The 26,882-nt window shown below is 47.2% G+C and overlaps 1 protein-coding gene across 2 annotated transcripts; it reads left to right on the plus strand.

The window, feature by feature from the left end:
- Positions 1 to 713: 713 nt before the first annotated feature.
- On the plus strand, positions 714 to 25,055 carry ft (cadherin-related tumor suppressor fat). 2 transcript variants are annotated; one of them, XM_017089118.4, is made up of 9 exons: positions 714 to 1,210; positions 4,715 to 10,274; positions 13,422 to 13,730; positions 13,839 to 14,072; positions 14,140 to 14,341; positions 14,408 to 14,694; positions 15,067 to 17,832; positions 17,893 to 21,449; positions 21,506 to 25,055. In XM_017089118.4, exons 2-9 carry the CDS (start codon positions 4,803 to 4,805, stop codon positions 24,189 to 24,191), a joined length of 15,513 nt encoding a protein of 5,170 aa, XP_016944607.2. In that variant the 5' UTR covers positions 714 to 1,210; positions 4,715 to 4,802; the 3' UTR covers positions 24,192 to 25,055. The 2 variants fall into 2 exon arrangements, with proteins under 2 accessions (XP_016944607.2, XP_036673813.2); XM_036817918.3 differs by having other exon boundaries at positions 738 to 806.
- The last annotated feature ends 1,827 nt before the right edge of the window (positions 25,056 to 26,882 follow it).

The raw sequence follows: 26,882 nt of genomic DNA on the forward strand, positions 1-26,882 counted from the left end.
GTATATTTCTAGATAAACGATGAGTACGAAAAATGATAAACAGGGTTTATTTCTAGGAAACTAATATTGTATAAGATCCGAACCACCTTTAAAGCACTTATACTGTCTATATGGGTCTTAGATCGCCTTAGGTAAAGTAGAATATCCTTTATTGTTGGCAATTTAAAATGGTTTATGATTGTTTTAAAGTTTTTATGATACACAAGGTTATCATAATAAAGTGTTGTATTGGTATTTGTGGGATTACTAGTTTGCATCACCAATTGATCAACTTAATATTCCGAATGATATAATACATGGCTTAGCCTGCATTATGATCTTTTAATATCGAAGACCCCAATTCGGTCTTCCAGTGCAGCAGAGTCCACCGAAGTACCCCCAGTAATTTTTATTGTTGCTGTGTATGGGTCGCCGGTGGCTATTGAATCTCGTTGGACTGGACTGGACCGAAGACCGCGATGAGGAGCGCAACTCGGAGAGCGCCGTTCCGAACAAGAAAATGAAAAACGAAACTGCAACAAGTGAAAAATGTGTTGCAGATACAACAGGTAGAGCCGGGAGAGAGCACTCGATCCTCCGGAGAAACATGCTCCTCGGGTGGGTCTCTGGCTCTCCCTCTCTTCGGTGGCTCAAAACCCGTCCGACGGCTTTCCCAGTCTTCGGCTCTCGACCGAATCTCTGCTGGAGCCCAGGTTTAAGCCACTCAGTTCCGTTGAGACCACTGAGCGAGTGGTTTGGCCCGAAATCTTCAGTTCGACGACGGACCAAAAGGCGCGCGTGCGCGGAACGGTTGACAAAAAGTGAAGGTGCGACCGTAAACCTCTGGATTAGCCCTGCAAAACATAATACCCCTCTGCTATATATTACCCAGTAATTCATACCTATATGTTGGAAAATATATGATCCAAATCCCGATCAGCAGCTGGCCCCCAAGTTTACCCCTTTGAGTTCATTTGTGTGTGTCTGTGTGTCGCCGTTGCAAATTTTTATAAGTGAAAAATTCCAACAACGTTGCTGCTGCAGCTACAAGCCATATATACAAGAGCGAAAAATGAGGCAAAACACGTTTTGCTGAAGGAAAAAAATACAAAAAAATAAATATGCTGCGTACGTGTGTGTGAGTGTATCTGTGTGTGTGCCGCTGTATTCGTGTGTGTGTGTGTGAGAGGCCACCAACACCAAAATGCATGTAAAAATGTGAAGAAAAATGGTAGGTACTCATAAACATTCATGCAGGATAGATATTTCTCCCCCTCCCATACTTCCATATATCATCTTGTATTCCAATCCGAGAATGGCAGATTTTAGCCTATCTTGGCCAGGGAATTTGCATAAAATCAATAAGCCAGCGCAAATCACTTTTTCCCTGCCCACGCGTCTCTCAAGAAAGGCAGTTTTCAGCTAATGCATTCATAACCACTTCGAAATGGGAGTCTGGTATGCGAAAAACCTACTCTCGAAGGTTTTATAACTATTCCCATAAATTAAAGTACTTTTACACTGGATTTGTTTGATATTTTCATAAAATATTATCAGGTCTGGTAAAAGTATTTTAAATTAGGCAGCAAGTATTAAACATTTATTAGGATCTTTCTGTATTAAAATATTTATCAAGGAAAATAGATAAAAAATAAAATTTATTAATGTTATTATTAGAATGTTTTCATATTCTTTTTAAACTGAGGCTGTGGTTTAAGCAAATATGTTTATAGACCACTCTATGAAAATATCACTAAGGCCCCACACACAACGCAGTGTACAAAGCATATAAGATTAATTGTGGAATTATTATAAGCCAACGGTAACGTAGGCAGTTGTGGTTGTAAAGGTTGGCCCCTGAAGTTGATGTTGATGTTGTTTCGGATTCGGATTCGGATTCGTATTCGGATGCTGGGTCGAGATCTCGAGTTGAGTTGAGCATGGAACGCCTCGCTGGCACGTAATGGCTGAAAATTGTCGTTTTTTTCGGTTTGTTTTGTTATTGTCTAAAATATCGACGAGCCGAACGGGAGAAAGAAAAGAAAATATTCCTGGACACGGACGGTGGGGCTCTCTTTTCCGACCTTATAGCTGGTATCTCGCTCGAGAGCGAAATGTAAAAGAATATGGAAATATGAAAACACGTTTCCAGCTCGATTCAACTGGCGCTGCAAGTCGCCAGATGTAAAGTGAAAAGCTCAAATAAAATAAAAATTCATAATAATAAGAAAAGGAATCGGGATCGGGAATGCCAGAAGGCATAATCACGAAATTTCTGGTTTGCGTTCTTTTTCGGCGGTTCTAGCCAAGATATCTGCTCCCTTTGTTGCGGGCTTTGGACCAGAGTTTGAATTTGCATTGCAAATCGGGCAGAGTCGCATAAACTAGCCGGGTCATGCACAGATATATGGTATTTTATGAGCTCTCGAAAATAGCCCGCACATCGATATTAATGGCGTGGAAACCAGATATGCCATAAGCCCGTGGTGCGTGTGGGAAAGTGTAAAGGAGACGGATAAGGCAATATGCATACATCAATCAAACAAATGGCTTTGCTTTTCTCTCCTTTCTTCGAGACAATATTTAAATTTTTCTGCCATTCGTGAACTGTGCATAGTGAACTCTAAATGAGCTTTGAGGGTTTTGAGGCGGACAGCTCATGCATTACCAATGAAAGTAATATATAATACTATTTCCGTTTATTGAAAATCTAAAAATTTCCCATAAGTTCATATTCGTTAAAAAACGTGATTAATGTGTAGATGGCAAAGCGGTTTCATTGAACTGCCTGTTTTCCTTTCCAATTGTAATATTTAGATGAAAACTTTTGCATTTTTGTGAATCACTGAAAGTACTATTCAGTTCATCGTATTATCGCCAGAGCTCAAATGATCTTGGGTTATTAATTACTGTGGCAACCATTTAATAACCTTTTTTTATTAAAATATTAAGATTTCAACACTCCCATTAGGTGTGGGGCAAAACAACAGAAATTCTTAGAAATTTCGGGGCGAGGATTACTAATGCAATCGGTATTCGATAGATACAGAGAACCGAAAATCCCGGAGACGGACACAGACCTTCCTATGGATATATTTATACATGCATATGTGTTGAACAGCCATAAAGAAGACAAAACACCAAGACATAAAAAATATCTTTGATAGAGACCAAAAACGAAATGAGAAGATTGCCAAGGAACAGCACGGGGAACAAAAACAACACCGACAGCTAACAATACCATTAGAGCAGGTAGATTTTTAAGATTAATGAACGGGTTCGGCTTCAAAAGCTTCGGACAACAAAAAAACCAAATTTACGACGCATTTTTAGCTATGTATCCGAGGAGACAGAAGAGATCCGATCCGATTCGATACGATTCGTTTCGAACCGCAGTCCAAATTCTGACAGATTCTGCGGGTCCACTGCCATGCGCTTCGTCTAGTTAGTCCATCTGGCGGATTTCATAACCATATGAGGGGTATTTAGGCTACAACTTAACATGACCTGCAACCAAAACTTTTCTTGTGTTACGCATTTTCTTATAATAAGAATCTCTTGAAAAACCAACCTATAATTATAGTATTTAATATGCGAACTGATTTTGCATATAGCAATTTCATTTTGAAAGGATCTTTGAAGGACAAACACTAATTATAGTAATTATGCAACAACTTTAAATGCTAGTCTTTACTTCGATTTATAACCAGGGTATTTGGAAGTCTATCAGTAATACTTCAGAGACTATGGCGTTTACGGTGCTCGAGTGTTAATACGAATACGAATCAGTTAGCTGGTTCCAGAGCGTTACCACTATTTTAAAATAAAAGGGGTGGAGGTGGAGCGAAGGGGCTTGTCGTCTTTGTATTGATATTCTTAGAGTCTCGGGTTAACAAGAGATTGCCCACAAAGCATTAATTTGGTCCAAAGCTGACACGCATGCTATTAATGGAAATTTTCCCTTCCTTCGGTCGTTGTCTCCATCGCCGGTGTGTTTCTCTCGCAGTATGTGTTTCGGAATTTCGTTTGATTAATAGACGCCGCCTAAATCTTGATTAGATTTTCCTAAAAGCCTAGGACCAGCAGCCCCAGTTGGAGTCTGAGTCTCTGGATTTCAATCAATTTGACGCTGGACCAGTGCTTCTTTCGTTTCCATTCGCCCGTATTTCTCAGACTAAGAAAAAGGTGTAGGTTGAGAGGGATTTATTTCGAGATTTTGTAAGGTCAACAAAAGGAATATAGGTGTATTGGAAAACTTTGTGATATTTACTTAGTTTTATTCCTATAGCTAGGAATGTGGGCTTTGCCTTTTTATATTCAAGTTCGTTTCCTCAGTCTTTTGTTCTTCCTTGTTGTTTCCTTATTTGTGGATCTTAAAGGTATATACATATGTAAATACCATTTTTATGTTTCTTTTTGAATACTTGATACTCAAAGAATGTGGGAACTTTGAAATACGCTTTGTATGCATTTTTGGCTTTCCTCAAAAAGTGCACCCCTACCTTCAGTCGATTTTACGCTTTAGCGCCTCATATCCCATCGAATTGAGCTTTACTAATTTTATGCTCGACGGAGTATGAAACAGTTGATATGCTTGGTGAGCGCGTTGCATGAAGGCAGATTGTTAATTGAAAGCGTTACTCCAACAAGTGGCAAAAGCACGTCAATACCTAATTAGCACTAAGCAGCAATTACCAAAAATATAGTTTTAAATGTTTTTATCTTTTTGTTTCAGGCGACAGTTGACAAATCGATAAAGTGATGCAACATGACGAGATCTACGATGCATTCAGAGTGTGAGCAACAAGACAAAAGTGCAACCAATGAAGGAAGTGAAAAATAAGCTTAGAATAAACATTAGAAACAGCCTCCAAATGGAGAGGCTCCTGCTCCTGTTGTTCCTGCTCCTGGCCGGCAGGGAATCCCTGTGCCAAACGGGCGACACCAAACTGGAGCTACTGGCCCCGCGTGGCCGGAGCTACGCCACAACCTATGAACAGTACGCCGCCTTTCCGCGGCGGAGGAGCTCCTCGTCCTCGCCGGCGGGTGAGATGCAGTCCCGTGCCGTGGACACCAGTGCCGATTTCGAGGTGCTCGAGGGTCAGCCGCGCGGCACGTCGGTCGGGTTCATACCCACCAAGCCAAAGTTCTCCTATCGCTTTAATGAGCCTCCCAGGGAGTTTACCCTCGATCCGGTGACGGGTGAGGTGAAGACCAACGTGGTGCTCGATCGGGAAGGAATGCGGGACCACTACGACCTGGTGGTGCTCTCCTCGCAGCCCACTTACCCTATTGAGGTAAGGATTAAGGTCTTGGATGTCAACGACAATTCGCCGGAGTTTCCCGAACCCAGCATCGCCATTTCCTTCTCCGAAAGTGCCACTTCCGGTACTCGACTGCTCCTCGATGCCGCCACGGATGCGGATGAGGGCGAGAACGGGGTGACGGATCAGTACGAGATTGTGGCCGGTAACGTGGACAACAAGTTCCGACTAGCCACCACGGCGAATCCCAGTGGAGGAACCTCATACCTGCACCTAGAGACCACTGGTAATCTAGACAGGGAGTCACGTGGCAGCTATCAACTTAATATCTCTGCCAGGGATGGGGGATCCCCACCGCGTTTTGGCTTCCTCCAGGTGAACGTCACCATTTTGGATGTCAATGACAACCCACCGATCTTCGATCACAGTGACTATAATGTATCCCTGAATGAAACGGCTCTGCCAGGCACTCCAGTCGTCACCGTCATGGCTTCGGACAACGATTTGGGGGACAACAGCAAGATCACCTACTACCTGGCAGAAACGGAGCACCAGTTCACCGTGAATCCGGAGACGGGCGTCATTTCCACCACGGAGCGGGTGAACTGTCCCCAGCAGACGAACGTCAAGAGCTCCTCCAGCCAGAAGAGCTGCGTCTTTACGGTGTTCGCCAGGGATCACGGATCTCCGAGGCAGGATGGGCGCACCTATGTGACCGTCAACCTGCTGGACACCAATGATCACGACCCAATGATAAGCTTTCGCTTCTTCCCGGATGGCGGGAAAGTGGCCACCGTGGATGAGAATGCGGTGAATGGAACTGTTGTGGCAGCCGTGGCGGTTAAGGATTCCGATTCGGGTCTAAATGGCAAGACATCAGTGAGAATCGTTTCCGGCAATGAGCTAGGTCACTTTCGTCTGGAAGAGGCAGCCGACTTGCATATAGTAAGGGTTAATGGTGTCCTGGATCGCGAGGAGATCGGCAAGTACAACCTGACTGTGGTGGCAATGGATCAGGGAACTCCAGCGAGGACCACAACAGCCCATCTCATCATCGATGTAAACGATGTGAATGATCATGAACCGGTGTTCGAAAAATCAGAGTACTCAGCGGTACTGAGTGAACTGGCACCCACGGGAAGCTTTGTGGCCTCCATCACGGCCACGGATGAGGATACCGGGGTGAATGCCCAGGTGCACTACGACATTCTCTCGGGCAACGAGCTCAAGTGGTTCTCCATGGATCCCCTGACAGGTTTGATTGTGACAGCAGGACCCCTGGATAGGGAAGTTCGGGATACAATAGAGCTCAGTATCTCGGCGAGGGATGGAGGCCCGAATCCCAAGTTTGCCTACACCCAGCTAAAGGTGACCATCCTGGACGAGAACGATGAGGCACCAGAGTTTAGCCAAAGGGAGCAGAATGTAACCCTGAGTGAGGACTCACCACCGCAGACGGTTGTGGCTCTGATGACGGCCACCGATCATGATCAGGGCACCAATGGTTCGGTGACCTTTGCCCTGGCGCCCAGCGTGGAACGCCTGTACCCGCGACAGTTTGCCCTCGATGCGTTGACGGGCCAATTAACGATGCGCCAGCCACTGGATCGTGAGAAAATGTCGCGCTACGAGATCCCCGTGATTGCCCGCGATCAGGGAGCACCCACGCCCCAATCGGCGACGGCCACCGTTTTCCTGAATGTGGCCGATGTAAATGATAACGATCCCCAGTTTTATCCCAGGCACTACATCTACACGCTCACCGATGAAGATATCAAGTCCAGCAAGGGAGAGGGGGCGGACGTTCAGGTGACTGAGGAGAAGACCCTGCTCCAAGTCACGGCCTCAGATAAAGACGATGGCGATAATGCCTTAATTGAATACCGACTCGAGTCAGGTGGCGAGGGTCTCTTCCACCTGGACGCCCGATCGGGTGCCATCAGCCTGCGTGGCGATGGAGCTTCCACCTCATCGACGAAACCCCACTACAAGCTCCAGATCTCGGCACGTGATGCCGGGCAGCGGAGGAGCCCCCGAGATGCCATTGTGGAAATTGTGCTCAAGTCCAAGGCGGAGATGCTCGAATGCGGTCAGGGGCAAGGTGGCTATGAGTTCCAGATGGTCGAGGATCACGAGCAGCGGCGGAACAGCCCAGCGAATCGCGAGGTGGGCATCGTGCAGGTAAAGCCCACGAATGGTAAGATAGACCCAAGCATTGCATACGACATCATCCAAGGCGACAGGAACCAGAACTTCCAAATCGATCCGAGGAGTGGCCGCATCACCACCTCAAGATCTCTGGATCGCGAGGAGCAGTCACACTATCGCCTGACCATCTTGGCCAGCTCCAGTTCCAGTTCTTCCATCGTTTCATATGGCCTGTGCAGCGTGAACATAGCCATCATCGATCTGAACGATAATGCACCCGTTTTCGCTTTGGATCGCGATTCAGAGCCCACGATCTGGCTGCCTGAGAATGCAGCTGTGGGTCAGGAGATCTACCTATCTAGGGTTAGGGATAGGGATGCAGGTGTTAATAGCAGGATCAGCTATAGCCTGACCAACAATCCCGATCAGCAGTTCCGCATTGGACCAGTCACGGGAGTATTGTACCTTCAAAGACCCATAAGAGCAGAACCTGGATCCCAGATCCATGTGGAACTAATGGCTACAGATGCAGGAAGTCCCCCGCTCTCTAGTAAGTTGAGTCTATCGGTTTACATAGGTGATGTCAATGATCACACGCCCGTTTTCGATCACACCTCCTACGAGACTTCCCTCCCAGAAACCACGAAGGTCAATACCCGATTTTTCGCCCTCGCCGCTACGGATATTGATTTGGGTGATAATGGTCGCATATCCTACGAGATCATCGAGGGCAACACTGAGCGCATGTTCGGAGTGTTCCCTGATGGTTTTCTCTTCGTAAGAGCCCCACTTGATAGAGAGGAAAGGGATTACTATGCTCTGACAGTTTCTTGCCGGGATGCTGGTCATCCATCCAGATCTTCGGTGGTCCCAGTGGTTATTCATGTGATTGATGAAAACGACAATGCACCGCAGTTTACCAATAGCACTTTTACCTTTAGCATCCCGGAGAATGCACCTGCTGATACTTTTGTGGGTAAACTCACCGCTGTGGATCGCGATATTGGGAGGAATGCGGAGCTCAGCTTTACGCTGTCCAGTCAGACGATGGATTTTACTATAGATACCAGAAATGGTTTCATCAAGACTCTAAGACCCTTTGATCGCGAGGCTCTGGTGAAGGTCAGCCGGAATACAGAGGCGGGTGGGGAAGAGGGGATCCTAAGGGGTTCCTTCACTGGCAACTATATGCTGCTGGAGGCCACCGTTTCGGATAATGGCAGTCCTCGCTTGCAGGACAAAGTCAAGGTAAAGGTGATCGTCACCGATGTGAATGATAATGCCCCCGAGTTCCTGAGAGCCCCCTACCACGTGACCATTTCCGAAGGCGCCTCTGAGGGAACGCACATAACCCATGTCTTTACCCAAGATGCGGACGAGGGTCTGAATGGAGATGTCTACTATACTTTGGCCAAGGGCAATGAGGCTGGTCAATTCACTCTGGACAGCGCCACAGGTCAGTTGTCCCTAGCACGCAGACTAGATCGGGAATCCCAGGAGATTCATCACTTGATTGTCGTGGCCAGGGATGCTGCTCTCAAGCACCCGCTGAGCTCCAATGCCAGCATTACCATTGTGGTTCTGGACGAGAACGATAATGCTCCGGAGTTCACCCAATCTAGTAGTGAGGTCTCTGTTCTAGAGACAAGTCCAACGGGCACGGAATTGATGAGATTTAGAGCCAGTGACGCGGATCAGGGTGTGAACAGTCAGGTGGTCTTCAGTATTTCGGCGGGCAATCGCAGGGACACCTTCCACATCGACAGTGTTACGGGAAGCCTCTATTTGCATAAGCCCTTGGACTACGAGGATATAACAAGCTATACTCTTAATATCACCGCCTCTGATTGTGGAACCCCATCCCTATCCACCACAGTTTTGTACAATGTACTAGTGGTGGATGACAATGACAACCCACCGATCTTCCCCAGCACTGCGATTGTAAGACAAATAAAGGAGGGCATTCCCCTGAAGACACCCATAGTGACTGTAACCGCCGATGATCCGGATTCGGGTCTCAATGGCAAGGTGAGCTATGCCATCAGCAAGCAGGAACCCCAACTTCCGCAGGGTCGCCACTTTGGCATCAACACGGAGACGGGTGTGATTCACACGCTGAGGGAGATCGACCGCGAGTCCATCGATACCTTCCGGCTGACAGTGGTGGCCACGGATCGGGCTCAACCCTCGGAACGACAGCTCTCCACAGAGAAGCTGGTCACTGTGATTGTGGAGGACATTAACGATAATGCTCCGATCTTCGTGTCCATGAATGCGGCCATCCTGCCTGCGAAGATATCCACATCTAAGGGCAGCAGCACCACGGTGATGCAGGTTCATGCCAAGGATGCGGACTCCTCTAGCAATGGGCTGGTCACCTACGAGATAGTCAGCGGGCAGCAGGAGCTGTTCCGCCTTCAGAGGAACACGGGGATCATCACCTTCACGCCCGGAGCTCAGTTCAAACAGGAGGTACGCTACCAGTTGACCCTAAAGGCCACCGATGAAGCGGTCCAAAGCGAGCGTCGCAGCAGCGAGGTGTACATCACAATCATAACCCCGGGTTCCGGCGGAAGTGAGGCAGCCGTGCCGCAGTTTGAGCAGCGGGAAATGCTTTCCGGTTCGGTTTATGAAAACGAGCCCATTGGAACCAGCATTCTCACAGTGACTGCTCATCTGGCGGGCGCCGAGATCGAGTACTTTGTGACCAATGTTACGGCTGGAGGATCACATGGCCAGGTGGATCGCCTGTTCGACATCGACGCCAAGCTGGGAATCCTCTCCACATCCGCCGAACTGGACCGAGAGGCCGGACCCGACGAGTACGAGGTTGAGGTCTACGCCATCGCCCTCGGCGGACAGCCACGCACTTCCAAAACGAAGGTGAGTTAGTAGTTTGATTACTGATTTATATCATGTTTATGATACTACAACCATGATATTGATATTTGTATATTATCATAACATTGACTTGTAAAAGTCATACTATTCCTGATATTCAAGAAATGTGTTACGGTACATCAGCATTTTTGTAATAACAGTATTTTGTACTCTTTTGAACTAGAAAGCATAATAATGGTGTGGTTAACTTTGGTTCCTGAATATTTAGTCTACAAGTCTTATTTTAAATTAAGATTTCGAAAATTTTCAATTTACATGTTCGGGGTTTTCATTTGGATTCGGACCCTAACTTAAAGAAAGCTTAATTCATGCAAATGATACGATGCATCATACACACTTTGATCAATATGTTCGGAATCCGCGTGTGGTTTTATCAGATTCCGATTACTTACATCAAGGGGCCCTCAAACTTACTTTGGGGCCGACCTTTCTTTTGCTTTGCAACCGATGATATAGGGAATATGGGTGCTTTTCCCTCGTTGTGGTTGCCGTGTGTCGGCCATTTCTGGGGCAGTTTCAAGGGCTTATCAGTGCAAGTCGAGACCGCACTAATGCGCTTTTAATGTCTTGTGCTGATATGAAATGTTGATTACACGCCAACCACTCCGGAGCTCCAGAGGTGCAGAGCTCCAGCTACAGGTCCGTTTCCTCAGCCATCCTTTTCTGCACATGCACATGCGGGTATGCCTTCAGACTCAGATTCAGATGCAAATTAACAGGCCAACGAAGAGGATCCGCCGGTCGCGTCCCTAAGCCCGGCTATCTGCTGAATGAATTTGATGGGGGCAGGGTTCCAGGGGCTCTCAACCAGACAGACCTGTGTATCGAGAAAATATTTTACATCCCAGCGCTGCATAAATGGGCCGCAGGGATAGAATTATAATAAGTTGCTTCATTGGCAGATGCCTTTAATTATGCCCAGTACCCTACTCACCCGAGTCGGGGTCTCCCGATGGCCCAGGACCCGCCCCTCTCCGTTCGGAGGGTATTTCGCAGGTCTCTGCAGACCGCCTCATACTGGTTTCCAAGCGAAAAAACAGCCAGGAGAGAGAACAAAGGCGAAAAGAACCGGGCTCGGGAGCACTGATAAAAATTAGGATCCACTAAAGATCCTAACTTACTGTTTGCATATTACCGATTCTAGAGTTTCGAACCCATTATTTGGAAATTAGAATATTTCCATCCTAGGATACATAACTTTATGAAAAACCAGCAAAGATTTAATTTACTGTGCAATATCAGAAAATTTATAGGATCAATTAAACACCCGATTTCTTTGAAGTAATTCTTACAATAATCCTTGATAGCAATACGAATAATTCGTAAAATTTTAGAAGTTTATTTTACTGTTTAGACCCTGCCCTGATTCACAAAATGTTAACTCATTTTATATACAAACAGATCAAATTCCATTAGTTCCTCATTTAAAATAATTTCTTTTTGTGTAGACTACGTTCGATTCTCCACTCTTCGGTCTGCTCTTTGGGGCCAGATTCTTCTCCTTCGCAGACGGCCACCGAGTTCCTGTGGCTTATTGCCTTTTCTTGCCGATCCGCGTGTTCATGGCCAACACGTCGTATGCGTAGGTATGCCAACAATGCACGCATGCAAATGTGTGTAGTTCCAGTTCCAGTTTCGTGCCAGAAGCTAAAAAATAAGGAAAAAACAGGGAAAAAAGAGAAAAAACACAGCCTTGGGTTAGTACAAGCAACTATGGTTTAGTGGATGTTTCGCTCGCTGGTCCTCGCGTGCGAAGAGCGTTTCAATCAATTCATTGTTGCATTGATTTAAAACGACTGTCATGTTTTCAATTTTTTTGCGTTAATTTTAAATATTTGCAAAGTTGGAACAACGCTTCATCCGGTCGCTAGTTGAAAGTCCTGTGTTTTTTTGGCATTCCGCATTAGTTGCATTAGTTAAGTGATTTTTGTTAGCCAATTTTCAGTATAAGCCATCATGATCTCAGAACCCAATTAAGCTGCGCTTTCTAGTCTTCGATTCTCGGCCTGCTTTCGAATTAATCGCAATTAAAAGTGAGCTGAGCGCCGAGTGAATGTCATTGGGCTTTCCATCAAAGTGTCCCCAGATCCGATTGCAGGGTTTGGAATTTCACGCAAATTTATGGCCATCCCAAGGCTAGTTTCTGTGTTCTCCCGGGTTCTCTTTCTGTTTTTTGCCGGCCATTAAGCGGATTGACAAATGGTTACATTTTCTGCAGCTGCACCCGCTTTCCACTGCCTCAAATTAGTTCAATTAGCCGCACACATTTCACCCGGCCTCAGGCATCCAAATGGTGTTTTGCTCCAAAGACTGCCCACTAATGCACTCGTGAGTGGACGTGGATGTGGAAGTGGATGTGGATCCCTAGCTGGATCCTTGTTTCTGCCGTCTGATGTTACAAATCTGCATAAATTTTATTACAAATGCAGTATTTACTCGCCCAGCACCGACTTAACACCATTATCCCAGCACACGAGGCTATATTTTACGAGTCTGGATCCGAGTCTGGAGTATTTATGGCCTTCTTGGATGTGCGACTTGGCAAGGACTAGTTACACTAAGCCGGGTCTTAAGCGGCTTGATTAGAAAAACGTTTTCTCCTTATGTAATGGCTTTAGAAAGGCAGTCCTTATATTAGAATTTATTTATTCCAGCGAAACACATTTAAATTAATTAGAACTAGTGCAGAATGCACATGAAATAAAAATAATTTCTTAGCCGGTTTTGTTTGTGCCCCAACCCGAAGAGAAATGGCCCAAAAGTATAATTCGCTCGGTCATAAACAAGAAAGTTCAAGCTGCTTCACATATCCCGTATACCACATAGCATATACCATCTACCATTTAACCAGATCCCAGTGTAAGCGGGTCATTTTGGGGCCAGGTTAAGAGAGATGAAGAATGCGATTGACATTGCGACAGAAGTTCGGCGGGCACATAAGTGGATGCTCGTACATAGAATATTCTGGGCATTTAGTGCCAAATATGGAACTAGTTTCCGCTCGATGCCATATCGCTGATGCTAGCTGGTACGAGTGTGTGTACAATGTTCATATAATACCTCCTTCTCCCGCCAAGTGGGTCAGTGTTATTGACGCAACGAATACGCTTTGTATTTATTCCCCTGCAGGTCAGAGTAACCGTTCTCGACAAGAACGACAGTCCTCCGCAGTTCCTCGACACCCCGTTCGTCTACAATGTCAGCGAGGACCTGGAGATTGGACACACCATCTCTACGCTGCGGGCCCACGATCCGGACACGATCGGTTCGGTGACGTTCCTCCTGATGGACGGCCACGATGGCAAGTTCCTGCTGGAGCCCGCAACCGGAAAGCTTGTTCTCAAGGACACACTCGACAGGGAGACGAAGAGCAAGTACGAGCTCCGGATTCGCGTTTCCGATGGCATCCAGTACACGGAGGCATATGCCACCATCCAGGTAAAGCGTCTACAAGACATATATATTGGTATAATTCATGAAGTATAGCTTCAAACTTATCTTTAGCTATCTTTATATTTAAGTAATACTTCTTACAATTCCCCCCAGGTGAGCGATACCAACGACAACCCTCCCATGTTCGAGGACACCGTGTACTCCTTTGATATACCCGAGAATGCTCAGCGTGGCTACCAAGTGGGTCAGATAATGGCCAGGGATGCTGATCTTGGTCAGAATGCCCAATTGTCCTACGGAGTGGTCTCGGATTGGGCCAACGACGTCTTCAGCCTAAATCCGCAAACAGGAATGCTGACCCTGACCGCTCGACTTGACTACGAAGAGGTGGGAAATGGGTGACAACCTACCCTTGAATATACTCACTCTTCTTTTTGGTTGTCCTATCCAACAGGTTCAGCACTATATCCTGATCGTACAGGCCCAGGATAACGGCCAGCCCAGTCTTTCCACCACCATTACGGTCTACTGCAACGTTCTCGACCTCAACGACAATGCTCCCATTTTCGATCCCATGAGTTATTCGAGCGAGGTGTTTGAAAATGTTCCCATTGGCATGGAGGTGGCCACTGTGTCAGCCAAGGATATAGATTCGGGTAAGTTGGGGAGATAATTTCCGGCATTAATCCTTGGGGGACCCTGATAACCAATGTTTCTTGCAGGCAACAATGGGCTCATTGAGTACAGCATCACCGCAGGGGACGCCGATTCAGAGTTCGGAATCGACAGTAATGGCACAATCCGCACTCGCCGAAACTTGGACAGGGAACACCGGTCTACGTACACGCTTACGGTCACCGCTCGAGATTGCGCCGACGAATTCGCGTCCTTTAGCGAACTGGAGGAGACTCAGCTGAAACTCAAGTACCGATCGCCAAGGCGATATCAGCAGAATCAGCAAGAGTTCTTGGCCCATCAGAAACAGCAGAGGCTCTCTTCGACTGCGAAGGTAAGTTTATTTTGGGAACTATATCATGTGTGAAAAAAAGTCTGAGGACTTTGTCTTCCTTAATATCTCGTTGATATTTACCGGCACTCTGCCGACACACACAGTATTAAACAGAGGTTGAAGAATAATATTTTGGTGTATGCTCCAGGTATAGTTAATTAGGTTCTTTTCTTGGGCATCAATAGCACTTACACCTTAAGTTAAATGCGTTGCTCAGATCTTAGTTCGCGGAGCCCTAATTAACTAGGGGACTAAACCCGTTCTCGGTTTTTATCGCCTGTGTGACTGCTTGAAAACGTACATACATTTACCGTTTTATCTAGAATGCCATGAAGCACAATTAGCCAAATTCTGATCCGCACTTTCTTCCAGGTGACGATACTCATCAAAGATGTCAACGACGAAGTGCCCGTCTTCGTTTCCGCAAACGAAACGGCGATAATGGAGAACGTGGCCATCAACACGGTCGTTATCGCTGTCAAGGCTGTCGACAATGACGAGGGCCGCAATGGGTACATTGACTATTCCATGGTGGAGGCCAAGGGAGGAGAGGACATGGGTCACTCGGAGGCCCTGCCCTTCTCCCTGAACCCCACCGACGGGCAGTTGCGCGTGGTGGATGCTCTGGATCGAGAGTTGCGTTCAAGCTATCTGCTTAATATCACAGCTCAAGACCGAGGAGAACCACCTCAGACCACGGAGACGCAGTTGCTCATCCGGATTTTGGACGAGAACGACAACAGTCCCGTCTTCGATCCCAAGCAATACTCCGCCTCGGTGGCGGAGAACGCCAGCATCGGGGCAATGGTTCTTCAAGTATCCGCCACCGATGTGGACGAAGGTGCTAATGGTCGCATTCGATACTCCATAGTGTTGGGCGATCAGAACCACGACTTTAGCATCAGCGAGGATACGGGGGTGGTGCGGGTGGCCAAGAACCTGAACTACGAAAGACTCTCTCGGTACTCCCTGACCGTTCGCGCGGAAGACTGTGCCTTGGAGAACCCGGCCGGCGATACGGCTGAGCTGACCATCAATATCCTGGATATAAACGATAATAGACCCACGTTCTTGGACTCTCCATACCTGGCGCGCGTGATGGAGAACACTGTACCGCCAAATGGGGGATATGTGCTTACGGTGAATGCCTACGATGCGGATACACCTCCTCTAAACTCCCAGGTTCGCTACTTCCTCAAAGAGGGGGATAGTGATCTCTTCCGCATCAATGCCTCCTCGGGTGATATTGCTTTGCTTAAACCCCTGGACCGAGAACAGCAAAATGAGTATACCCTGACCTTGGTGGCCATGGACACCGGGTCGCCACCACTTACAGGCACGGGAATTGTGCGAGTGGAGGTGCAGGATATCAACGACAATGACCCCGTATTCGAACTGCAGTCCTATCACGCCACTGTCCGCGAGAATTTGCCTCCGGGCACTCATGTCCTGCAACCCAAAGCCACTGACAAAGACGAAGGACTGAACGCCAGGCTGCGCTTTAACCTACTAGGGGAGTATATGAATCGGTTCCACATAGACTCGGAAACGGGAGAGATTACGACGGCCTTATCCCTGGATCGTGAGGAGAATGCCGTGTACTACCTTACACTTATGGCGCAGGATAGCTCCGTTACGGAGCCCCGTGCCTCGTCCGTAAACCTGACAATAAGTGTATCCGATGTCAACGACAATGTTCCCAAGTTTGACTCTACCACTTACAATGTGACAGTTCCGGACAGGATCAGTACGGGTGAGTTTGTCTTTGGAGCACGAGCCTTGGATTCGGATGAGGGCAAGAATGCTGCGATTCACTACAGCATTAGTGGGCGAGATCAGCAGTACTTTGATATCAACACCAAAACGGGTGTTGTGAGCACGAAGCTGGAGCTCAAGAGTAAGAGTAAATCTCCTGGTGATTTGACGTACACCATTGTTATATCGGCCATGGACCAGGGTGAACAACCTCTGAGCTCCAAAGCTGAGCTTACAGTAATCCTGCGACCTCCTGAGCTCTTTCCCACCTTCGCCTACATGGCGAACAGTCACTTTACCATGTCGGAGGACGTAAAGCCAGGCAAATTGATAACCAAAGTGAGTGCTACATCGCCTAAGAAGGGATTGGCGGGTAAAATGCGCTATGCCATTGCCGGCGGAAATATGGGGGATTCCCTGCGTGTGGACCCCAATAGCGGGGTCTTGAGCGTGGGCCAGGATGGCCTGGACTATGAGTTAACACATCTATACGAGATTTGGCTGGAGGCAGCCGATGGAGACACCCCAAGTCTGCGTAGTGTGACCCTGATAACAGTCAATGTAACGGATGCCAATGACAATGCACCCATCATGGAACGACTCATCTACAATGCGGAGGTTCTGGAGGAGGAGTCACCACCTCAGTTGATAGCTGTGATCAAGGCCACTGATCGCGATTCTGGAGATAATGGCAGAGTTATCTATCGCTTACAGAACGACTTCGACGGTACCTTTAATATTATGGAATCGGGTGAGATCTACACCACAATGAGGTTGGATCGTGAGGAGATCGGTAATTATGCCTTTGTGGTGGAGGCCGTCGACCAGGGTGTGCCCCATTTGACGGGAACGGCTAGTGTTCTGCTCCATCTGTTGGACAAAAACGACAACCCCCCGAAGTTTACGCGCCTCTATTCACTTAATGTCACCGAAAACGCCGAGATCGGTAGCTTTGTTATTAGAGTGACCTCATCCGACTTGGATCTGGGAGCCAATGCGAATGCCTCCTACTCGTTCAGCGAGAATCCCGGCGAGAAGTTCCGTATCGAGCCGCAGAGTGGAAACATCACTGTGGCCGGTCATCTCGATCGAGAACAACAAGATGAGTACGTCCTGAAAGTTGTGGCTTCCGATGGAGCTTGGCGTGCGGAGACTCCCATTACGATCACGATTCAGGACCAAAACGACAATGCTCCAGAGTTTGAACACAGTTTCTACAGCTTCAGCTTCCCGGAGCTGCAGCAATCGATCGCCTTGGTGGGCCAGATCATAGCCACGGATCGGGATAAACAAGGTCCCAACTCGGTGATCTCCTACTCACTGCAGCAGCCGTCTCCCATGTTCAGCATTGATCCTGCCACGGGTGAGGTCTTCAGCAAGAAGGTAAGTACTTATAGAGTTTTTTATATTTATTGTATAAAAACCTATTAAAATTCTTAATAGGCTGTTCGGTTCAAGCACTCTCAGTACGTAAGGTCCCCGGAGAATATGTACGCCCTCACCGTTTTGGCGACCGATAATGGCAAACCACCGCTCTACTCCGAGTGCCTGGTGAACATCAACATCGTCGATGCCCACAACAATCCTCCCAAGTTCGAGCAAGAGGAGTACCTGGCACCACTGCCAGAGGATGCGGTCCGTGGCCAGAGAATAGTTCGGGTCCATGCAAATGACAAGAAGGATGTGGGCACCAACGAAATGGATTACTTCCTGGTCACCTCCAACCTAAGTTCGATTTTCACTATCGGTAGGCACGACGGTTGGATCACCCTGGTCAAACCCCTCCAAGTGCCACCGAACTCTCGATTCGAACTGGTTGTAAGGGCAACTGATCGAGGGGTTCCCCCGCAGTCGGATGAGACTCGTGTCACTATCGTGGTGACGGGAGAAAACCTTAACACACCGAAGTTCTCTGTGAGTAGTTACCAGGTGATTGTGCCCGAGAATGAGTCCGTTGGTTCCACCATCATAACAGTCGGGGCTACGGACCCTGATCCTGGCCCGAATGGCTTGCTCCACTATTCCATTTCCGGCGGAAATGAGGGTCATGACTTCAGTGTGGACGAACGCACGGGTGGCATAGTGATACAAAAGCAACTGGACTACGATCTGATCCAGGAATACCATCTGAACATCACGGTTCAGGATCTGGGCTACCATTCACTATCCGCTGTTGCGATGCTTACGATCATCTTGACGGATGTCAACGACAATCCACCTGTATTCGATCAGAAGGAGTACCACGGTTATATACCTGAAAACAAGCCGATTGGTACTTTTGTGTTCCAGGCTCATGCCACGGATAAGGATTCACCGAAAAATGCCATAATCCATTATGCCTTCCTGCCCAGCGGAACGGACAGGCACTTCTTTGTGATGAACCCAAGCAATGGCAGTATTTCATCGGCAATTTCTTTCGATTACGAAGAGCGACGAGTTTACAACCTGCAGTTGAAAGCAAAGAACCCCGATTCGAGCATGGAGAGCTACGCCAATCTATATGTGCACGTTTTAGGAGTAAATGAGTTTTACCCACAGTTCTTGCAGCCCGTTTTCCACTTTGACGTATCGGAAACTTCTGCAGTGGGCACTAGAGTGGGTGCTGTCCAGGCCACGGATAAAGATAGTGGCGAAGATGGTCGTGTCTACTACTTACTAGTGGGTTCCAGCAACGACAAGGGATTCCGAATCGATACAAACACTGGATTGATTTATGTGGCTCGTCACTTGGACCGCGAGACCCAAAACCGAGTGGTACTAACTGTGATGGCCAAAAACTATGGTAGCATTCGAGGTAACGACACGGACGAGGCACAGGTCATCATATCGATTCAGGACGGAAACGATCCTCCTGAGTTTATAAAACACTACTACACCTCGACAATATCCGAGGCAGCTGCGATTGGCACAAAAGTGACAATGGTCAAGGCTATCGATAAGGATGTGCGGCCGCAAAACAATCAGTTTAGTTATTCGATCATCAACGGCAATCTCAAACAGAGCTTCAAGATCGATGTGCAGACGGGTGAGATTAGTACGGCTAGTCGTCTGGATCGAGAGGAGATTGCCACCTACAACTTGGTGATTGGAGCTATTGATACTGGACTACCACCGCAGACGGGAAGTGCTACGGTCCACATAGAACTGGAAGATGTGAATGATAATGGTCCCACCTTCACGCATGAAGGTCTGAATGGGTATATATCTGAGAACGAGCCGCCTGGAACATCTATAATGACACTAATGGCCAGTGATCCAGATCTGCCGAGAAATGGTGGACCTTTCGCCTACCAATTAGTAAGTGGAAAGCACAAGTCCTGGTTGAATGTGGACAGAAACACGGGTATAGTTAGGTCCACAGCCAGCTTTGATAGGGAGATTAATCCCGTTCTGGAGGCCATAATCGAGGTAGAGGACAGTGGAAAGCCCAAACAAAAGTCCCAGCACTTAATCACCATCACGGTTTTAGATCAGAACGACAATCCCTCGACCACTAGGAGTTTGCATATAGCAGTCAGTTTGTTTAACGGAGATCTTCCTTCCAATGTGAAGCTGGCCGATGTCCGTCCAAATGATATTGATATCGTGGGCGATTACCGATGTCGCCTTCAGAAGAATCCCAACCAGAGTCAACTGCAGTTGGCCATTCCGCGAGGCTGTGATCTGGTGACCACCTCACACACCACTCCAATTGCTTCTGTTTTTACTTATACGGGTAATGATGGAAAGCACGGGGATGTTAGCTCCAAGGCGAGTGTGTCCTTCCAGAGCTACAACAATGAGACCCTGGCCAACTCTGTGTCTATAATGGTGCGAAACATGACGGCTAACCAATATTTGGCTAATCACTATCGTCCAATGCTGGAGATGATCAAGTCCAAGATGGGAAATGAGGACGAGGTCCTGATGTACAGTCTTCTGGAGAGTGGTGGTGTCAATTCTACCAGTCTGCAAGTGCTTATGGCAGTAAGAACGGCCAAGAGCAACTACCAACAACCTAGACATTTGATTGAACGCTTAAGGGAGAAGCGATCTGCTTTTGCGGAGCTCCTCCAAAAGGAGGTGATTGTGGGCTACGAACCCTGCAGTGAACCGGATGTGTGTGAAAATGGAGGGGTTTGCAGTGCCACCATTAGACTGCTGGATGCCCACAACTTTGTAGTCCTTGACAGTCCTTCCTTAGTGCTAAGTGGACCTCGGATAGTGCACGATTACAGTTGCCAGTGCACCAGTGGATTCTCGGGAGAGCAGTGCAGCCGCAGGCAGGACCCCTGCTTGCCCAATCCTTGCCATCTGCAGGTGCAATGCCGACGTCTGGGCAGCGATTTCCAGTGCATGTGTCCTCCAAATCGGGATGGCAAAAACTGCGAGAAGGAGCGCAGCGATGTGTGCTACAGCAAGCCATGTCGCAACGGAGGAAGTTGTCAACGCAGTTCCGACGGATCCTCGTACTTCTGCATATGCCGTAATGGATTCCGAGGGAATCAGTGTGAGAGTGTCTCGGACTCCTGTCGACCCAATCCCTGCCTGCACGGTGGACTGTGTGTGAGTCTCAAGCCGGGCTACAAGTGCAACTGCACCCCGGGACGATATGGACGGCATTGCGAGCGCTTTAGCTACGGCTTCCAACCGCTGTCCTACATGACTTTCCCCGCTCTGGATGTGACCACCAACGATATATCAATTGTTTTCGCCACCACAAAACCGAACTCCTTGTTGCTCTACAACTACGGGATGCAGAGTGGCGGTAGATCCGACTTCCTGGCCATCGAATTGGTGCATGGAAAGGCATATTTCTCTTCTGGAGGAGCTCGTACCGCCATAAGCACCGTTATTGCTGGACGGAATCTGGCCGACGGAGGATGGCACAAGGTTACGGCCACCCGGAACGGACGCGTCATGTCCCTCAGCGTGGCCAAGTGTGCGGACTCGGGAGATGTGTGTACGGAGTGCACGCCCGGAGATTCCAGTTGCTATGCGGATGAAGTGGGACCCGTGGGGTAAGCATCTATATTATTAACAATGTATGCCTAACTATATAATACATATCTTACAGAACCCTCAACTTCAACAAGCAGCCCCTGATGATTGGAGGCTTGTCCTCTGCTGATCCCATTTTAGAGCGTCCAGGTCAGGTGCACAGTGATGATCTGGTGGGTTGTCTGCACAGTGTGCACATCGGAGGAAGAGCTCTGAACCTCAGTTCACCACTCCATGAGCGAGGTATTCTACCAGGATGCAATCGGCAGGCTTGTCAACCTGCTTTGGCCGCCGAACGTTGTGGAGGATTCGCGGGACAATGCATTGACCGGTGGTCCAGTTCCCTTTGCCAGTGCGGTGGATATCTGCAGTCGCCTGATTGCTCCGACTCCCTGGAACCCATTACCTTGGGGGATGGCGCATTTGTGGAGTTCAGGATCTCGGAGATATATCGACGCATGCAGCTGCTGGATAATCTGTACAATAGCAAAAGTGCCTGGTTGGATAACAGTCAGATGATGAGGGAACGTCGAGCTGCTGGGAACTTTAGTACCGCATCCCAGATTTACGAGGCCCCCAAGATGCTGAGCCTGCTGTTCCGTACCTACAAAGATCAAGGACAGATCCTCTATGCGGCCACCAATCAAATGTTCACCTCTTTGTCCCTGCAGGATGGTCGTCTGGTCTACTACTCCAAACAGCACCTTTCTATCAACATGACGGTTCAGGAAACTTCCCAGCTAAACGATGGCAAATGGCACAATGTGAGTTTGTTCAGTGAAAGTCGCAGCTTGAGGCTGCTGGTTGATGGCAGTCAAGTTGGTGATGAACTGGATATTGCCGGAGTGCACGACTTTCTCGATCCCTATCTGACCACTCTGAATGTGGGTGGAGAAGCCTTCGTGGGTTGCCTGGCCAATCTCACAGTGAACAACGAACTGCAGCCACTGAATGGATCGGGAAGCATCTTTCCCGAGGTTCGATATCACGGCAAGATCGAGTCCGGATGCTGCGGCGACATGGGTCAAGATGCCGCCCAGGTGGCCGACGCTCTAAGTATCGGTTTCACCCTGGTCATTGTCTTCTTTGTCATTCTGGTCGTGGCCATTCTGGGCTCCTATGTGATATACCGATTCCGCGGAAAGCAGGAGAAGATTGGCAGTTTGAGCTGTGGTGTGCCTGGCTTTAAGATCAAACATCCCGGCGGTCCAGTAGCGCAGAGTCAAGTGGATCACGTCTTGGTTCGTAATCTCCATGCGAGTGAAGCGCCCTCACCGCCGGGCGTTGGTGCCGGAGATCATATGCGACCGCCAGTGGGAAGCCATCACCTGGTGGGTCCCGAGCTGCTGACCAAGAAGTTCAAGGAGCCCACGGCGGAGTTGCCTCAACCAGGACAACAGCAGCCACAGCAACGCCCCCAGCGACCGGACATCATAGAGCGTGAGAGTCCGTTGATAAGGGAGGATCACCACCTGGCCATTCCACCCCTACATCCACTGCCTCTGGAGCACGCCAGCTCCGTGGACATGGGTTCCGAGTATCCCGAGCACTACGACCTGGAGAATGCCAGCTCGATTGCACCCTCTGATATAGATATTGTATACCACTACAAGGGCTATCGGGAGGCGGGGGGTCTGCGCAAGTACAAGGCCAGTGTTCCACCGGTTTCCGCCTACACCCACCACAAGCACCAGAACTCCGGTTCCCAACAGCAGCAGCAGCAGCACCGCCATGCTGCTCCGTTCGTGACCCGGAACCAGGGTGGTCAACCGCCTCCGCCGCCCACCAGTGCATCCCGCACCCATCAGAGCACTCCGCTGGCCAGGCTCTCGCCCAGTTCCGAGCTGAGTTCCCAGCAGCCGCGCATCCTCACGCTGCACGACATCTCGGGGAAGCCCCTCCAGAGTGCCCTCCTGGCCACCACCTCCAGTTCCGGTGGCGTGGGCAAGGATGTCCATAGCAACAGTGAGCGTAGTCTAAACAGCCCAGTGATGTCGCAACTCTCCGGCCAAAGTTCCAGTGCCAGTAGGCAAAAACCGGGAGTTCCCCAACAGCAGGCCCAGCAAACATCCATGGGTTTGACGGCCGAGGAGATTGAGAGGTTGAATGGAAGACCGCGAACCTGCAGCCTGATCTCCACCCTGGACGCCGTCTCCTCCAGTAGTGAGGCACCTCGAGTGTCCAGTAGTGCCCTCCACATGTCGCTGGGCGGTGATGTCGATGCCCATAGTTCCACTTCCACGGACGAGAGCGGCAACGACAGCTTCACGTGCTCGGAGATCGAGTACGACAACAACAGCCTGAGTGGCGATGGGAAGTACTCGACCAGCAAGAGCCTTCTGGATGGACGCAGTCCCGTTTCCCGGGCCCTCAGCGGGGGAGATACAACCAGCAGGAATCCCCCTACGAGTGTGGTCAAGACCCCGCCCATTCCACCGCATGCCTACGATGGATTCGAGTCATCCTTTCGGGGGTCGCTCAGCACACTCGTGGCCAGCGACGATGATATAGCAAACCACCTGAGTGGGATCTATCGGAAGGCCAACGGAGCTGCGTCCCCATCGGCCACCACGCTCGGCTGGGAGTATCTACTCAACTGGGGTCCCAGCTACGAGAACCTGATGGGTGTCTTTAAGGACATCGCCGAACTGCCCGACACAAATGGTCCCCCGCAGTCGCAGCAGCAGCAGCAAACCCAGGTTGTGTCCACGCTGCGAATGCCATCTTCGAACGGACCGGCGGCACCAGAGGAATACGTGTAATATATGTAATCAAGGGTGCCACAGAATTGGGGTTTTGAAATCACCTATTATGGTGTTATTATTGTTGCATACTTTTAGACACCTTTATATGTGGATTCAAAACCCTATTGCTATCTTTGGCACCCCCAGTAATTATATATTTAGGGGTGCCACATACGTCTACAACAAAAGTCAAACTGTTCCTAAGGTCTGAGCAAATTCTCTTCAGTACAACAGTTCCGAAGTTCACTAGTGATTTCTATGGCACCCCCAAATTCCCCTATGATCGAAACTCAAGAGATATTCTCGGTAGCACTTAAATGTATATGTAAATTTTGTGTAAAGTTGCAACATTTCTTAGTAGATCGTAAGTAATGCCATTTTATTTGCAATGTACAACGAAAACGTAACGAGGATAGAATGTAAGTTAAACAAAATGTAAAATCGTGCATATTTAGGAAGTAAGCATCTAAGCATATCTGAACACCTTGTATCAAGGTCAACCATCCTAAGTGCACTTCCGTTAAGGGTTCAAAAGCAAAACTGTAACGACTGATACTTCCGTACATTAACAAGCCCTAAAATGTTTTTTTAAATTAGTTCCATTTCTGTACTTGTGTATATGTTTTCTGAGTGCTATATTAAGATAGTTTCAGCAACAGTATGTATTGAGTTTTATCGCCATTTAAGTACATTCTAACATTGCTCTAATTTATTGTCAATCTCGCCAACATCCCCTAACTGCCTTAGTCGTACTCATAGACAATTAACTTCAGATATACTTCGCATTCCTCTAGATGTATTCTTAAAACACCGTGTATATGTATGTAAGTTTGTATTTTTAATTCGTAGTAAAATGTTATTAAATACATATTAACCATCAAATATCGTTTTAATTATATGGAAAATAGTTGCCAATTTAAGATTTTCTGAGTATCTTTACTACTTATTTATGGGAAATGAAAGTAAGTAAACAAAATTCTGAGAGCTTGTGATCGGCAATTATCAAAAAATTAAGCAAAAATAAATAAAAACCTACGTATGTCTTCAAATTGTTCCACCGGCAATTGATTTTTATCGCAAAGTTTTTTTTTTTAAATACCTGAAAAAGTAAATGCCTGTTTCGAATTCATCGTTTTACTATCTTGACCCATCCGTCCCACATTTCTTACTAAAAAAAAATAATATGTTTTAACCTTTTTATAGACATAAACGAAATATATGATGTATTAAAGTTCATTTAATCAATTAATATACGGTTTATATATTAAATTTATTTATTCAGGGTCATGGAAAAGCAAATAGCTTGCCGTTTCGATCGTATCTGGTCCCCGTGACAAGGGGTACACTTATTAAGATGCAATGGTTGTGTTAATTCACATTTGGTTGTGGTATTCCGAATTACTCTTATGAAGGTCTGCTAGTTTCTTGTCCAAGCTCTGAACTAATTCCAGCACGGATTTTTGATCGTTCTCCAGATTGATCTGCACATCCAATTGGGCCCCAAGTGATTTCCGGATGTCTACCTGCTGGTCTTCCACTCTGCCAAGCCTATCATTTAAGTCCTTTGGAACGATGTCCTTCAAGGACTCTTGCAGGGATGCCTGTCCCATCTTCATTTCCGCCAGAATATGTGTCATCATTCCCGTGAGTTCAGTCATTTTCTTTTTAAGTAAGTTGATCTCGGCGATAAGGTTTTTCGATCGGTAATCGGCAACGTGATCTAGCAATGGCAACATTTTCTTCAAAAGTAGATTCGGGTCTTTCAAAAGGCCGCAGTTGTCTTCGTGCAGGGTATTTGTCTGGGATCCATATAGATTACAGACAATGAATGCGATCGTAAGATAAGTTCCCAGTTTAAACATTTTGAGCGCGTGTAACCTATAATGGCGAACTTTCCCAGTGAATTAAATCTTCAGTTCGGCTTGGAGTGGCTTTTAATCTCTACGTAGAGTACACAACAATGATTAAGTGGAACCAAAGATGCGGTTTTTCTACATTTTTAATCTCTACGGATGGTATATGTACATAAAGTTAAATTATGTTAATATACGAAATCGGGGAAATTTTGTTTAGTCAGCGGTTTTGATAAGGCTATTCACGAAGACTTCTTCTTGACAGACTTTTCATAACAAAAGAAAATTAAAAACAAAATTTTCACGAAAAGTATTTTAGCTAAATATTTGAGTTTTGAGGTATACACACATACGTACGTCTCAAAAATAATTATCCAAATTGAAAATTTGAAAATAGTCACGTTTTATAATTTTACTCAGGGATTTTTTTGCTGATTTATTTGAAATTTAATATTCGACAAATTCGGAGAAAAAATTTTAAAACAGGAAATTACGGAAAATAAGAATTTCTATGAATTACGTTTTAATTATTATGAAGAATTGTAGAAGAGATACTATTGAAAATATATTTATTAAAAATATTATAATCACAATATCGAAGAATAAGCAGCAAATGTTAAGTTTTGATCTTATGTGGAGAAGAACCATAAACTATGATCATGAAATATTTGTTAATTATAATATAGCAAGTAGTTCATAAAGTGCCAGGTTTTCCATGAAGGTAGGCACGTTGTGAGCGCAGATAAACAAAGGACTAAATTTATAAGTCAGTTACTTTACAGTTTCAGTTTTCTTTAAATTAATTTAATTCAAATTAAATTGTTGTTCAATTAAAATTATTAAAATTATAAGAAAA

This window comes from Drosophila suzukii, chromosome 2L, assembly GCF_043229965.1.
Source record: "Drosophila suzukii chromosome 2L, CBGP_Dsuzu_IsoJpt1.0, whole genome shotgun sequence".
Lineage (NCBI taxonomy): Eukaryota > Metazoa > Arthropoda > Insecta > Diptera > Drosophilidae > Drosophila > Drosophila suzukii.